This window comes from Prunus persica, chromosome G2, assembly GCF_000346465.2.
Source record: "Prunus persica cultivar Lovell chromosome G2, Prunus_persica_NCBIv2, whole genome shotgun sequence".
Classification (NCBI taxonomy): domain Eukaryota; kingdom Viridiplantae; phylum Streptophyta; class Magnoliopsida; order Rosales; family Rosaceae; genus Prunus; species Prunus persica.
The window spans coordinates 27,662,890-27,678,406 of NC_034010.1; the positions used below are offsets into that span (position 1 = coordinate 27,662,890).

The 15,517-nt window shown below is 38.4% G+C and overlaps 4 protein-coding genes across 4 annotated transcripts; 1 reads left to right on the top strand and 3 right to left on the bottom strand.

Annotated features, from left to right (window-relative positions):
* On the bottom strand, window positions 517-2,759 carry LOC18786163 (hexose carrier protein HEX6). Its single transcript, XM_007219122.2, has 3 exons — window positions 2,552-2,759; window positions 2,130-2,452; window positions 517-1,902 (listed from the first exon to the last, which is right to left on the bottom strand). Exons 1-3 carry the CDS (start codon window positions 2,685-2,687, stop codon window positions 838-840), a joined length of 1,524 nt encoding a protein of 507 aa, XP_007219184.1. The 5' UTR covers window positions 2,688-2,759; the 3' UTR covers window positions 517-837.
* LOC18785733 (expansin-B15) lies at window positions 4,770-6,225 on the top strand. The gene is made up of 4 exons (XM_007218732.2): window positions 4,770-4,983; window positions 5,071-5,183; window positions 5,450-5,643; window positions 5,756-6,225. The coding sequence occupies exons 1-4, from the start codon at window positions 4,797-4,799 to the stop codon at window positions 6,093-6,095; spliced, it is 834 nt and encodes a 277-aa protein (XP_007218794.1). The 5' UTR covers window positions 4,770-4,796; the 3' UTR covers window positions 6,096-6,225.
* Window positions 7,160-10,855, bottom strand: LOC18785354 (quinone oxidoreductase). Its single transcript, XM_007218054.2, has 5 exons — window positions 10,561-10,855; window positions 9,955-10,096; window positions 9,433-9,659; window positions 8,371-8,628; window positions 7,160-7,779 (listed from the first exon to the last, which is right to left on the bottom strand). The coding sequence occupies exons 1-5, from the start codon at window positions 10,789-10,791 to the stop codon at window positions 7,474-7,476; spliced, it is 1,164 nt and encodes a 387-aa protein (XP_007218116.1). The 5' UTR covers window positions 10,792-10,855; the 3' UTR covers window positions 7,160-7,473.
* On the bottom strand, window positions 11,407-14,878 carry LOC18784731 (quinone oxidoreductase). Its single transcript, XM_007218280.2, has 5 exons — window positions 14,765-14,878; window positions 14,204-14,345; window positions 13,445-13,671; window positions 12,396-12,653; window positions 11,407-11,803 (listed from the first exon to the last, which is right to left on the bottom strand). Exons 1-5 carry the CDS (start codon window positions 14,804-14,806, stop codon window positions 11,498-11,500), a joined length of 975 nt encoding a protein of 324 aa, XP_007218342.1. The 5' UTR covers window positions 14,807-14,878; the 3' UTR covers window positions 11,407-11,497.

Below are 15,517 nucleotides of genomic sequence, written 5' to 3' on the forward strand. Positions count from 1 at the left end.
GAAGTGTAGGGTGGTTTCATCAGGTTCTAGACATAAACCCTAGCCGCATGAGCCCTAAAGGAAAATTTCATAGAGGGGGAGAAGGAAGAAGCGTCACTGTCCCTCTTTCCCTTCCTCTCTTATCGTCTTTTCTTTTTTTTAGGTTAGTGTATAAGTTTATGTAGAATAGATGGTGAAAGTAATTGAAGAGGAGTTGGAGCGACGCGCGCACAAAGGCAAATCGGGTAAGATGCAGATTTGGACAAATCGGGTAAAATTATAATAACCAAAATGAAAAATTGCTAAAAACTGCAATTATATAGGCCACAAGTGTCGTGTGTTTTTTTTTGGAAGCTCATATCAATACCCAACTACCATGGTTAGCTTCTTCCAAGCTCAACCCACAAGAGAGCAGAGAGCAGAGAGCAGTCTTACTTGACTGGTTGAGATCAAACAAATCGTTTTGGACTGGTTGCAAATTGCAATCACAATCTCTATCAGACGGGACATGTTACAAAATTAAATATTCAAGTAAGACCATTCAACTCACCAAAATTCATTATTCAAGCAGGACCATTCAACTTATAATGCATGATTATTAGGCATTTAGCATAAACTGAGTCTGTTAGCTCTAATTGATTGGTTTCAGGTGTGGTTTGGCTTCGCACCTGCGAACCTCTAAAACAGAGCAAACCGCTATAGCTCTCTCTAATGTGATATGTTTTTCAGTAAACTTCTACAAATGGTCCCAAATTGCAAAAGGCCAATAACCCTAGAGTGGTACAATCTAATTAACCTCTAACCTTTTTGGTTAGACGGGTTAACAATCAATTTACCACATCATTAATTACAGCTTAATTAATCACTATCCTCCCTCACTTGTCCCACGTATCTGTTCCAAAACCAATGCCCCATCCACACCCCATCCATCTTCTCAATAGGAATATTTGCAGTCTCAGGCAACAAGAGGTACACAAAACCAGTCATCACCGCAACCCAACCTCCAAAAAAGAAGAAAATCCCGGACTTGAAGTGACAAAGCATGAAGAGAAATGATTGAGCAATACCAAAAGTCGACAAAAAGTTTACTGCCACTGTAACACTTTGCCCAGCTGATCTTATCTCCAGTGGGAAAATCTCACTTGGGATCAGCCACCCTAGTGGGCCCCATGACCAAGCAAACCCAGCTACATACACAGACACAAAGATGATCAGCAAATATGCATACCCTTTCCTTATTCCACCAATGTCGCCTAGCTCAGCAGCCATTATGCTCCCTACTATAACTTGTGACACAAACATTTGAATGCCCCCAATTGCAAACAGAGTTCTTCTGCCTAGTTTGTCCACCATAAGCATTGATACAAATGTCGCGCAGGTGCCTACCATGCCGGCGCTCATCACAGCTGACAAGAGTGACATGCTTTCACTTAGACCAATTGTTCTAAATAGTACTGGCGCATAAAATGAGATGACATTGATCCCAGTCACTTGTGTAAAGAATGGCATGGCAATTGCCATGACAAGTTGAGGCCTATACTTTCTTTGCATCAATTTCTTAAAGGGGTGTTTGATGGTTTTTGAATTTTCACTTGCTTTGATGAGATCATCCAGTTCTGCTTGGACATCTTCGCATCCTCGTGTTCGTTGTAGCATTGACTTGGCTTTTTGGTGGTCGTTGGAGCGTTGGATTAAGCTGTTGGGTGTTTCTGGCAGTAAAAGAGCACCTAGAGTTAGTATTGAGGCTGGGACTGCTGCCAAGGATAGGGAGATTCGCCACCCCCAGCCGCCTTTGATCTTTTCAGCACCGAAGTTGATGAGGTTAGCTGATAATACTCCAATGGCAACACATAATTGGAAGCCAATGTTGAAAGCTCCTCTGTGTCTAGGTAGTGCCATTTCTGAGAGATAAAGTGGGACTGACTGCAAGGATGTTTGATTGTGTGGAACCAAATGTTATCACACATAACATTATTAAAATGTATATAAAATAAACAATGGAAAGTTTTGTCTGCCATGGCATCCTATGTTGCAAGAATTTTGTTTAACAAAATAACAACTCATATGTATGAGAATAGAACATTACCCTATAGACTACTAATCTTAAGTAAAACAAGGAAAAAATAAAATTAAAAAATGGAGCATAATACCTGGTTTGCAAAGCCAACCCCAACACCAAGCAAGATACGACCAGATATTAGCATGAGGACATTAGTAGCTGCACCGCCTAAGGCCGAACCAGCAAGGAATGAGGCACCAGCTACAAGGATTGAAGGCTTTCGGCCGAAGGTTCTGGTGACTGAAGAGGCAAAGAAGGAAGCTACAAGGCCAGCTATATAGAGTGAGGATGTAAATGCTGTTAAAAGTTGGCTATCAAATTTGCAGTAGTTGCTGGTTTTGGTATCTTCTTTCATCTTAGTGTGCACTTCTGGGAAAAATTTCTTGAGAAACGGCTCCATTGAAGTCACTCCACCTTCATGAATTAATCAGGATTAGTACTTGCATAGTAATGTTTGTCAAGTATTACAAGAACTAATTCAATATATGTGTGTTACTAGAGAAGCTGACTGACCTGAAATCCCAATATCATAGCCATAAATAATGCCTCCCATGGCAGCAACCATACAAGATAGCACAACAAGCAGGGTCATCTTGCCATTGTAATGCTCATCTTTGCGTGTTATTATTCCTAACTCAGCTGCTGCCATGGCTTTTCTTCTTTCAAGCTAATGCACCAGTGTGGAAAAAAGAGAGAGTAGATCTTGGTAAGATAGAGTTTGTAAGGATATAGATTGGCAACATGAACAGAAGTCTTCCTTGACTGCTAGACATCATTATCAGTATGCCTCAGTGTGGAATGTTCAAACTAAAATATCGCTTAATTTTGGACTTCCTTGATTGAAGCATAAAGCAAAATACAATCCAAGAAGAATAAAAACAAAATAACATTAAGAAAAACAAAATAGTCCAAGACTAACAATTCACAAATCATTTTGCCTTTGTTGGTCTCCATTGGGCCGACTAGTTGATATTTTGGGATTTGTTTGAATTAAGGCCTGATATTCACAAATCATTGAGCATGGGTGCTAAAAAACAAAAGGGGATAATCTAAATGAGAGCAAAATTGGAAAGTCCGGAAAATATTTTAGGATTTGGGTGATGGGTGTCAATTTGATGCAAACCTAAAGGAGCAGAAGGAACTAAAGAAACTGACCTCTCCAACTAGCAACTAGTCGGCCCAATGTAGACCAACAAAGGCTAAAAGATAAATATAGCCCAACAGAAAGACTACAACACAAACCCCAAGCCCAATAAAACGGCAAAACAACCCAAGAAAAACAAAACAGAAACCAACAAACAAACAGAAATAACAGCCACAAACAAACACATATGAAACACAAAGGAAGCAAAAATCACATAGTCAACACTAATTGTACTGGTAACCGGTTTGTGGATGAGTGTTCTTGGAGTAGTCGGTCGGCCCCTGAATTTACGTGCGTGCTTATGTCTTCGTTTTTCAGAAAATTCATGCAGCGGAAGATCCTGAATTTGAGACTTTCTACACTAAAAATATTCGTGTTTAGATCACGTCTTGATATTAATTTGTGCGACTTAACAAAATCAAAAGCTTCACTGACCCAGCTAACTTGAATATATATATTTTCTTTTTTCAATAAGTTTTAGCATGCAGAAGTTGATATAATAAAGTAGGATTATCTATCTCCATGAAGAAGAAGAAAAATTCTACATAAAACCCAAAATGATAGATTCGGTAGTTGAGATTTCTTTCTCAATGGGATTTTAAGACAAGCTTCCATCATTATATATTCACTAGGTTGTGTGCATAATTACAAAATTATTTCATCCATAAGCTAATCAATTACCGTTGAAATAATAATGTCCACCACCCATATAAAACCACACCCAATTATCATTATATAATAACGTCCATAACCTATCAATTAGTATATAACAGGTGACCCTGATGTTTTTGAATTATAGCCATTCGATCTTTATTTTTTATTATTTTTGTTTTGAAAATGGCATCCCAGAAAATTGCAAGGGCCTGGAGATACATATAATAACGACCGTTAACCGCCATCAACGGCTGAATCCATGGAAACCTTTTGTGCATGATGTAACACAAAATGTTAAAATCCAAGATCAAGGACGGCCCTACTCCACCGACCGACTTCTTGAGCCATAATATTGTTATAATTAGCCATGCAAATTAGTCAAAAACCTACTGCTTGAGTTGATTGTGTCGTCTCGTCTCGTCTAGTCTAGTCTAGTCAGCTTATGGTTATCAATTCTGGGCTTGATGAGCTCTGAATTTGGCATTTTGGACACTGGAAAAATAGTGAAAATTCATTTGGAAATCTTCCCCAGTTTCTTAAAATAAAGTCAATAAAGCACCAAGACCCCACATACTCAGCCTAAATTTGTGGGTTTTATTTTGAAATCCTCCCTTGAAGATTTGCAAGTAAAACCATGTTTCCATTGGCTTATCTGCAGAACTTGAGCCTGCAAATTCAAACTACATGTGTAGATTAGTCTCTGATTATTTTCCTGTCAATAAAAGATACGGTAATTCAAAAAAGTGTCCTCTAGTTTGTGTCAAATTAAGGCGACCTGTAGAAAACGCCATGTTACTTCACTTCACTCCATTAATAATACCAATTTTTAAAAAATAATTGGACTTGGATTGATAGCAACAGGGCACATGATATTTTCCTCTATAAAAACCAGTAAGCTTTTAACACTAAAAACCACACTCTAAACTAGCCATATCAACTTAAGTGCACTGCACCTTAGCCATGCCCACTCTTAATAAGCTACCCTTAGCTGGTTTAAAACCCCTTTGGTACTTAATCACTGTATTTTGCTACTTTAAGCTGTGTTTTGCCGTTAATCGCAAGCACTTAAACTTGTCGACCGCTGCCACCCATTGGGCCCCTGCCGGAGCTACTTGGTATGGCAGCCCTGACGGTGCGGGAAGTGACGGTAATTAATGCATGATTAATATGTGCATGTTTAATAATTTTGTTTAAGAAATAATGATGTTGCTTAGTTAACAAATTGTAAATGCAGGCGGGTCTTGTGGGTATGGAAATTTGGTGTCACAGCCTCCATTCTCTTCTATGATTACTGGGATAGGCCCTTCTCTGTACAAATCAGGCAAGGAATGCGGAGCTTGTTATCAGGTATAAAGTATTTCCTCTCCTGTCTTATTTTTTTCTAGGTGGTAATTACACGCACCCCTTGTGATAAATTTCCCTTCTTTTTTATATTTTTTTTAAGGCATGTACAACCACCAATATATTTCCCTTGCTAATTTGCTTACGTCACTCTTCTATTCTTTATAATAGCTGACATTCATAAAACTTTAGTGTTTGGACGTATGTATAATAATATATTAATTCTCTCTAAAAATATATATATTAATTTGTCCAATTTTAATTAACGTCAGGTAAAATGTACCAAACATGCATCTTGTTCCGGCAGACCAGTGAGGGTGGTCATCACGGACTTTTGCCCCGGAGGACCTTGTGCATCGGAGCCGGCACATTTCGACCTGAGTGGAACTGCATTTGGTGCCATGGCAAGTCCTGGCCAACAAGAGAAACTACGCGATGCCGGAGTGTTACAAATTCAGTTTGCACGGTACATGTAACCCAATTTTACATTTGCAAAATTTGGTAGATTATTTATTATACATTTTGGACACTGATTAATTTGTGTTAATATATATTTTTTTTCCATGGCCATTTGGCAGTGTGGCATGTGACTATTCAGGAAAAACCATCGCATTCCACGTGGACCAGGGCTCAAACTCAAACTATTTTGCTGCTGTGATTGAATTTGAGGAGGGAGATGGTGATCTTGCTGGTGTTGAGTTGAAGGAGGCTTCCTCATCGGAAGGTGGTGATGAATGGCGTGCCATGCAACAATCATGGGGTGCAGTGTGGAAACTTGATGCAGGCTCAGAATTGCATCCTCCATTGTCAATAAGGTTGACATCTCAGTATTCAGCCCAAACTTTGCTGGCCAAAGATGTAATTCCAGTTGGGTGGAAACCTGGTGCCACCTATAGATCCTTGGTCAATTATCTATGACCAAGTCTCTACCCTATAATAATAAGATATATATGAGGCAGGAAATATGTATTAGAGTAGAATAAAACCAGGAAAATGTGACCAAATTCTGCAATTATAATTCAAAGTCCAGCTTGGTGCACAAAGTAAATCTCCAATCGCCTACTTAATCGTGACGTCCTGTAAAGAAAAACAAAACGTTACAAGAATTACCAAAAGGGCATCCGTCTTGACCAAGAACTCGAGAAATAAAATTTCAAATCTCAAGTATATGGCATCAAGGGAAAAGGGATTAGGAACACTCCCAGTCACTCATCTCCATTGGCCTCTGAGAAATTTTCCGAGTATTAGGATTCACGGACTCAGACTAGGGAGAAAAGTGTGTGTATCATGAGCGTGCATTCACTTTCTCTTTGTCTTTCTCATCACATTCTTTTAGTTATATGAGCACCCTTGCATGCTTCCCACGTGCTATAATTCAATCAAGGACGCACTATCAAGAAAAAAACGTGTATATCATGAGTGTGTGCCTGCCCGCATCCCATTTTATCTTTGTCTCTCTTGCGCCACGTCACTCTGATGAGCACCCTTACATGCTGTCCACGTTCTCTTTATCTCTCTCATATATGACATTATGTTTTCAGTCTGATTATATGGACATCTTTTTGCATGCCTTCCTTCCACGTCCTAGTTGATGGCTGCAGTTGGAGACGTCCATTTCATTGGCAATGGCATAGTATTTTCACACACCGACCACATACCCTGTAAACGGTTAATGACATAGAACTGGCCCGACTTGGTGCAATTTGGTCTGAAATAGAGTCTCGGGCTGGTTGGGCCTCATTTGCACATTTTACAGCCCAATATATTTTCCAACAATATTTCCGACATATTTCTTGTAAGTTATAAGCAAGCACATTCAAAAAGGCAAATACTTGCGTCTGGTTATGTATGTCGACAACACTGCAGTTGTTGAGCTAAGTTTGCTCATATAAATCAGCTAGGTTTCACGTTCATGGAAGTTAATTAGGGTACATTACATTGCCAATTCGGATTGCCAATTCGGAACGAATTCTCTTTCTACCCTTTTAAGCCTTGATATCATTATCCTCCTTGTTATAATACGCCATTTTCACAATTATACAAAGAAAAAGAAAATTTGTACTTGCAATAGATTACAATAAATTCAAGATAAAACTTAGAAATCAGCAAGATGGAAAAAGGCCAGTTTTTCTTGTTTTTATTGCTAGCTTAACATAGTCTCTTGATGACTGCGGTCCGAGACATCCATTTCATTTGGCACAGCAGCTATCCTGAACATGAAGGCAAACGTTCCTTATTCATTTTCACACACACACCACACAGCCTTTAAAATGTACAGACCAAGCTCATATTTGCCTTAGGGGATAAGCACAACAGATCCAGATGTTTTCCTATTCTCAAGGTCTTCGTGTGCCTGTACTGCTTGAGACAATGGGTAGGTGTGATTTACTCGAACCCGCAATACACCTGATTGAACATTACCAAATACCTCTCCCGCCATCCCTAGCAATTCGTCTCGAGTTACAGCGTAATGAAAGAGGCTAGGCCTAGTCAAGAACAGTGACTTCACTGCAATGGCTGACAATGGAACCGGATCTGGCGCACCTGATGACTGCCCAAAACTCACCATGTATCCACGAGTCTTCAAGCATGCCAGTGATCCCTGAATACAACAATAACTCCCAATTAAGGATTCTCAGTCCAAAACACAAATTAGCAAAAGACTGCCTACCCAGAACTCATTATCTACCAGATTATGTTGATCTGGGAGACCAGTTGGGCTTGCAACATTTGAATAAATCACGCCACAACACACTTATTTGAGGAGGTCTTTTCTTCTTCTCTTTTAATTACTGATTACCAACCGTTTGCACTACCACAATCACAATGCAACTAACTTTAGGGTCTATTAGGGAAGAGTGATTTCAGGTCTAAGAATTTAGTAAATAAAATATAGCTAGATTGACTGATCCGACATAAAAGTCTTTTGTCAAAATCCAACTCCTAACTTTAAAGCATTCCATCTGAATGGACCCCCTCATCTTTTAAAAAATTCATAAACCTGGCTCAAATTAAAAAAACAACTGATTTCATAGGCCTGGTCTAGCATTGAGAAACTTCTGCACCATGTTAAGAGGAAGCCTACTCAAATGTACTCATGCAGAATTTGAACATGGTATGATCTCTCCCTAAACTCCCTTGATTGTGTTTTTGTTCATTTGTAGAAAAAAGAGAGAAGAAAAGTATAGCTTACCTCAAAAGTATCCTTCCCTACAGAATCATAAACAACCTCAACCCCATTGTCAGATGTTATTTCTTTCACTCGAGCAACAAAGTCCTCTTCCTTATAGATTATGACATGGTGACATCCATCCTCCTTGGCTTGAGCTGCCTTCTCTTTAGTAGATACAGTTCCAATGACAGTGGCACCAAGGGAATTAGCCCACTGGCATAAAAGGGATCCAACTCCACCAGCTGCTGCATGGACGAGGACTGTGTGTCCAGGTTCAACCTGTATAACAACACTCAAGTCAGACCTAATAACAAAAGCAACATAAGTTTCAAATTTTTGAAACATATATAACATTAGGAAAGAGGATGGGCTATGTTAAGCATACAATTGTAGAATGAACCCAAATTAAGATTGAAGCACTTAGTTGATTACACGTTGCTGGTTTACAATACAGCTTGTTTTTTAGGGTGTACTATCTTAATGGTTTGGACATTTTACTCATTGAATTCATACTTAGTTGTTACGTTTTTTTTTTTTTTTCCAGAGATTGTCCAGTGGAACAGAATCAACAAGTGCGCCACAAATGAAAAAGTGAAAGAGAACAAGAATGGTAGTTTTATCTTACATCAGATAATGACAGGACATGTTTTTAAAATTTATAGTCTCAAAGGAACAAATATAAATAGGGAAGGAGAGAGAGAGAGCTCCTCAACTCCCATGAGTGCTCATGATTAACAAATGAAAAAGTCTAACTCAAACACAACTGAGCATACTTTGTCAAAACAGGGGCAATTCTGCCCAAAAAGTTTTACAATGACCACAAAAAAGATCAAAACAGTATTAACAGTTATGAATATTCTCCTTGACAGGAAAACTAATAGGTGCATGCTAATAGCTCTATAAAAATGTTTTGCAATGCCACACGCATATTCAAGGAATACTAAAACTAGCATGGCCTAAAATATCACAACCAGGATGTCGTTATCTTGTGTTTTGTAATTCAAATTATCTTCATTTATAGACTTGATGAGTGGATAATGACTTTCTGAAATTCCAGATGCTGCTGCATAAATATAAAGCTACCTTGAAACAGCTGCGTAGTAGAAACTGAGCTGTCATACCCTTGAGCAAGAGGGATGCAGCAACAGTAGGATCAATGGAAGGAGGAACAGGCACAACTCTGTTTGCAGGAAGGATCTGCTCTTCAGCATATGAGCCCATTGGCTGACCAGCATAGGCTACAAGATCTCCAACTTGCCTGCCTGTTAGTCCTGGTCCGACAGCTGTCACAACTCCACAAGCCTCAACACCTGAAATCAGTTTGGATTTGTAAATAAATTGTGTAAATCCATTATCAAAGCCCAACCAAGTTTTAGATGTAAATATATACAATAAATCTAACAATGGAAATCGTTATCTGATGTCATGCTCTGCATTCTTGTATTAGGTTGTATTGGGTTCAAAAAATATACTCCCATGGTAAAGGTTTATTCGAGAAAACTGGGAAGAAAAACCAAAGTTTTTTAATATAACATGAAGTCAAAAATGGCTACAAGTCAATCTTGGTTGAACTGTATCTTCATAATCTTAGAAATGCAGCAAAACCTGGGGTGTAGGGAACCGTAGCAGCCTTATAAACGCCTTTGCGGAAGTATACATCAATGAAATTAATCCCAATGGCCTTGTTCTTCACACGGACCTCTCCCTCCTTTGGCTCTCCTACTTCCACATCTTCCCATTTCAAGACCTAACACCATCAAATGACAAAAATAAGTAAAATGACGATGAAAGTAAGGGAACAATGGCATTTAGCTGACAAAGATGAGAGGTCAAAGACAAATTACAACAAAGATAAATTTTCTTTAAGAAAACTAGACATAAACTGATACTGCCTTACCCACAAAAAAGCAATGGATACTGAGTAATCAGTGTCAAAAACTATATATTGTTTTCTGATCTGCTGGCCGACTTATGTGAAGGATTATTTATGAAGACACTTGATACACTATATACAAACTGTGAATTGAATTCACCAATCTCAAATACTTCAACACTAATAGAAATAAAGACAAGTAACCAGTAATTATATACAAGTGAGTTTTGATCATCTGATAAAAATAAAAAGCACAACCCAATAGCCGGCCAATTCAAACATAAAAGCATATGTATGGAAACAGAGAGAGAGAGAGAGAGAGAGAGAGAGAGAGAGACCTCAGGTCCACCAAGCTCATGGACTCGAATGGCTTTGACCATCTTTGCTGCTGGTGGTGATGCTGATTCAGTGGCAAGTGCTCTAACTACTGATTTACGGGTCCTAAGTGTAAAGGGTAAACACTTAATCTGTGAAAAATGTCTCGAATTTGGAATGAAATGGTATGAAGCACACAGCAATTGTGCTGAACGATGGTTCTGGAATCTTAGTCTGATTGGAAGTAGACCCATTTACCTTACTGATTTGATCCTTGATTTGTCCGACATTGGAATTGTACGAGGCTGGAAATGAGGCTAGGTGAAGAAAAAGAGACTCAAAGGCCCACATCACAGGAATAAAAGACTTCCTTAATCATATGGTCCTTTCTTGGGCCTATTGGGCTCATTTCATACGTTCTGAAGCCCATACATGATGATTTTGGACCCAAATATAACCCACATTGATCATATGCTTCAAATAACCCAAAAATAATAAAATGTACCTAACACTAAAACTAACGCAAATGTTTCTCTTTCGTCCGAAAAAAAACACACACACACACAATTGGCTTACGTCACTCTTCTATTCCTTATAATAGCTGCATTCATAAAACTTTAGTGTTTCGACATATATAATAATATATTACTTCTCTCCAAAAATATATATATTAATTTGTCCAATTTTAATTAACGTCAGGTAAAATGTACCAAACATGCATCTTGTTCCGGCAGACCAGTGAGGGCGGTCATCGCGGACTTTTGCCCTGGAGGACCTTGTGCATCCAGTTTTTCTTGTTTTTATTGCTAGCTTAACAAAGTCTCTTGATGACTGCGGTTTGAGACATCCATTTCATTTGGCACAGCAGCTATCCTGAACATGAAGGCAAACGTTCCTTATTCATTTTCACATACACACCACGTAGTCTTTTAAATTGAACAGACCAAACTCATATTTGCATTAGGGGATAAGCACAACAGATCCAGATGTTTTCCTATTCTCAAGGTCTTCGTGTGCCTGTGCTGCTTGAGACAATGGGTAGGTGTGATTTACTCGAACCCGCAATACACCTGATTGAACATTACCAAATACCTCTCCCGCCATCCCTAGCAATTCATCTCGAGTTACAGCGTAATTAAAGAGTCTAGGCCTAGTCAAGAACAGTGACTTCACTGCAATGGCTGACAATGGAACCGGATCTGGCGCACCTGATGACTGCCCAAAACTCACCATGTATCCACGAGTCTTCAAGCATGCCAGTGATCCCTGAATACAACAATAACTCCCAATTAAGGATTCTTTGTCCAAAATACAAATTAGCAAAAGACTGCCGACCCAGAACTCATTATCTACCAGATTACGTTGATCTGGGAGACCACTTGGGCTTGCAACATTTGAATAAATCACGCCACAACACACTTATTTGAGAGTGTCTTTTCTTCTTCACTTTTTTAATTACTGATTACCAACCGTTTGCACTACCACAATCACAATGCAACTAACTTTAGGGTCTATTAAGGAAGAGTGATTTCAGGTCTTAGAATTTAGTAAATAATTTATAGCTAGATTGACTGATCCGACATAAAAGTCTTTTGTCAAAATCCAACTCCTAACTTTAAAGCATTCCGTCTAAATGGACCCCCTCATCTTTTAAAAAATTCATAAACCTGGCTCAAATTAAAAAACAACTGGTTTCATAGGCCTGGTCTAGCATTGAGAAACTTCAGCACCATGTTAAGGGGAAGCCTACTCAAATGTACTTATGCAGAATTTGAACAGTGTATGATCTCTCCCTAAACACCCTTGATTGTGTTTTTGTTCATTTGTAGAAAAAAGGGAGAATAAAAGTATAGCTTACCTCGAAAGTATCCTTCCCAACAGAATCATAAACAACCTCGACCCCATTGTCAGATGTTATTTCTTTCACTCGAGCAACAAAGTCCTCTTCCTTATAGATTATGACATAGTGACATCCATCCTCCTTGGCTTGAGCTGCCTTCTCTTTAGTAGATACAGTTCCAATGACAGTGGCACCAAGGGCATTAGCCCACTGGCATAAAAGGGATCCAACTCCACCAGCTGCTGCATGGACAAGGACTGTGTGTCCAGGTTCAACCTGGATAACAACACTCAAGTCAGACCTAATAACAAAAGCAACATAAGTTTCAAATTTTTGAAACATATATAACATTAGGAAAGAGGATGGGCTATGTTAAGCAAAAAATTGTAGAAATGAACCCAAATTAAGATTGAAGCACTTAGTTGATTACACGTTGCTGGTTTATAATAGAGCTTGTTTTTTAAGGTGTACTATCTTGATGGTTCGGACATTTTACTCATTGAATTCATACTTAGTTGTTATGTTTTTTTTCCTTTCCACAGATTGTCCGGTGGAACGGAATCAACAAGTGCGCCACAAATGCAAAAGTGAAAGAGAACAACAACGGTAGTTTTATCTTACATCAGATAATGATAGGACATGTTTTTAAAATTTATAGTCTCAAAGGAACAAAAATAAATAGGGAAGGAGAGAGAGAGAGCTCCTCAACTCCCATGAGTGCTCATGATTAACAAATGAAAAAGACTAACTCAAACACAACTGAGCATACTTTGTCAAAACAGGGGCAATTCTGCCCAAAAAGTTTTACAATGACAGCAATAAAGATCAAAACAATATTAGCAGTAATGAAAATTCTTCTTGATAGGTGCATGCTAATAGCTCTAAAAAAATGTTTTGCAATGCCACACGCATATTTAAGGAATATTAAAACGAGCATGGGCTAAAATATCACAACCAGGATGTGGTTATCTTGTGTTTTGTAATTCAAACTATCTTCATTTACAGACTTAATGTGTGGTTAATGACTTCCTGAAATTCCAGATGCTGCTGCATAAATATAACGCTACCTTGAAACAACTGCGTAGTAGAAACTGAGCTGTCATACCCTTGAGCAAGAGGGATGCAGCAACAGTAGGATCAATGGAAGGAGGAACAGGCACAATTCTGTTTGCAGGAAGGATCTGCTCTTCCGCATATGAGCCCATTGGCTGACCAGCATAGGCTACAAGATCTCCAACTTGCCTGCCTGTTAGTCCCGGTCCCACAGCTGTCACAACTCCACAAGCCTCAACACCTGAAATTAGTTTTCATTTGTAAATAAATTGTGTAAATCCATTATCAAAGCCCAAAAAAGTTTCATATATAAATATATACAACAAATCTAACAATGGAAATTGTTATCTGATGTCATGCTCTGCATTCTTGTATTAGGTTGTATTAGGTTCACTCCAATCGTTCCTAACCATATTTCAAAAAATATACTCTCATGGTAAAGGTTTATTAGAGAAAACTGTGAAGAAAAACCAAAGTTTTTAAAAAGAACATGAAGTCAAAAATTGGCTAGAAGTCAATCTTGGTTGAACTGTATCTTCATAATCTTATATGGTAAAGGTGCTGTCTTAAGATAAGTTTACTTAAGTTGGGCTTTAGCTTCTAACCTATCTTTGGTTGGAGTAGTTTTAGATGAATCTTTCTTCCTTTCTGCTTATAATGAGCGGGTTCTCTCTTTGTTGTATAATTGAGGATAGCTTTTCCCCTTGATTATCAATACAAATGTTTCTATTCAAAAAATAATAATAATAATAATCTTAGAAATGCAGCAAAACCTGGGATGTAGGGGACTGTAGCAGCCTTATAAACGCCTTTGCGGAAGTATACATCAACGAAATTAAGCCCAATGGCCTTGTTCTTCACACGAACCTCTCCCTCCTTTGGCTCTCCTACTTCCACATCTTCCCATTTCAAGACCTAACACCATCACATGACAAAAATAAATAAAATGACGATGAAAGTAAAGGAATAATGGCCTTTAGCTGACAAATATGGGAGGTCAAAGATAAATTTTCTTTAAGCAAAACTAGACATAAACTGATACTGCCTTACCCCAAAAAAAAAGTAATGGATACTGAATAATCAGTGTCAAAAACTATATATTGTTTTCTGATCTACTGGCCGACTTACGTGACTGATTATTTATGAAGACACTTGATACACTGTACACAAACTGCGAATCGAATTCAGCAATCTCAAATATTTTAAACACTGATAGAAATAAAGACAAGTAACCAGTAATTATACACAAGTGAGTTTTGATAATCTGATAAAAATAGCCGGCCAATTCAAACATAAAAGCATATGTATGGAAACACAGAGAGAGAGAGAGAGACCTCAGGTCCACCAAGCTCATGGACTCGAATGGCTTTGACCATCTTTGCTGCTGGTGGTGATGCTGATTCAGTGGCAAGTGCTCAATCAAGGATAAAATCAGTAAGGGAAATGGGTTTATTAGGGGTGGGCACTCAAACCGGCGAACCGGAAATTCAAGCCGAACTACACCGAACCAAACCGGAAAAGAACCGAGTTGACCAAAAAGTCAAAAACCGGTCAAAAACTGAACCGGACCGGTTTGGCCCGGTTCCGGATCCGGTTCCATGTCTTCAAAAACCGAACCGGGCCGAACCGAACCGGTAAAACTAAAAAAATATATAGTTACAATATATATTTATATTTAATGCTATATTTTTAATTTTATTAAAAAAAAACCTAATATTTATCCAAGTTCAATGTCAAAATATCTCTCTTTTCTCACTTTAATATTTATTTTTTATATGAAATTGAATAATTTGTTAATTTTCAAGTAAAAAAATAATATTTCAGTTGAGAATTGTATTAAAAAATAATTTAAAAAAATAATTTTTATAATCCGGTTCAAAACCGAATCGGAACCGGAACCGGACCGAAACCGGTTCAAACCGAACCGAGCAGTTTTTGAAATTTTTTTTATTAAAACCGAACCGAACCAAACCGGATGAATAGTACCGGATCGGTTCTAATTTGAGACAAAAACCGATCCAAACCGAACCGTGCCCACCCCTAGGGTTTATTTCCGAGCAGAATAAGATTCCAGAACCACAGAGTAT

Coding starts and splice junctions, on each gene's coding strand:
- LOC18786163 (XM_007219122.2), bottom strand. CDS start 2,687: ATGGCAGCAGCTGAGTTAGGAATAATAACACGCAAAGATGAGCATTAC. Junction 2,453..2,551: donor CTATGATATTGGGATTTCAG/GTCAGTCAGCTT, acceptor TAATTCATGAAG/GTGGAGTGACTTCAATGGAG. Junction 1,903..2,129: donor GGGTTGGCTTTGCAAACCAG/GTATTATGCTCC, acceptor ACATCCTTGCAG/TCAGTCCCACTTTATCTCTC.
- LOC18785733 (XM_007218732.2), top strand. CDS start 4,797: ATGCCCACTCTTAATAAGCTACCCTTAGCTGGTTTAAAACCCCTTTGG. Junction 4,984..5,070: donor TGACGGTGCGGGAAGTGACG/GTAATTAATGCA, acceptor TTGTAAATGCAG/GCGGGTCTTGTGGGTATGGA. Junction 5,184..5,449: donor AATGCGGAGCTTGTTATCAG/GTATAAAGTATT, acceptor AATTAACGTCAG/GTAAAATGTACCAAACATGC.
- LOC18785354 (XM_007218054.2), bottom strand. CDS start 10,791: ATGGGTCTACTTCCAATCAGACTAAGATTCCAGAACCATCGTTCAGCA. Junction 8,629..9,432: donor TACTACGCAGCTGTTTCAAG/GTAGCTTTATAT, acceptor GTTGTTATACAG/GTTGAACCTGGACACACAGT. Junction 7,780..8,370: donor TAGGGAAGGATACTTTTGAG/GTAAGCTATACT, acceptor TGTTGTATTCAG/GGATCACTGGCATGCTTGAA.
- LOC18784731 (XM_007218280.2), bottom strand. CDS start 14,806: ATGGTCAAAGCCATTCGAGTCCATGAGCTTGGTGGACCTGAG. Junction 14,346..14,764: donor ATGAGCTTGGTGGACCTGAG/GTCTCTCTCTCT, acceptor TGATGGTGTTAG/GTCTTGAAATGGGAAGATGT. Junction 13,672..14,203: donor TACAGTCCCCTACATCCCAG/GTTTTGCTGCAT, acceptor AACTAATTTCAG/GTGTTGAGGCTTGTGGAGTT.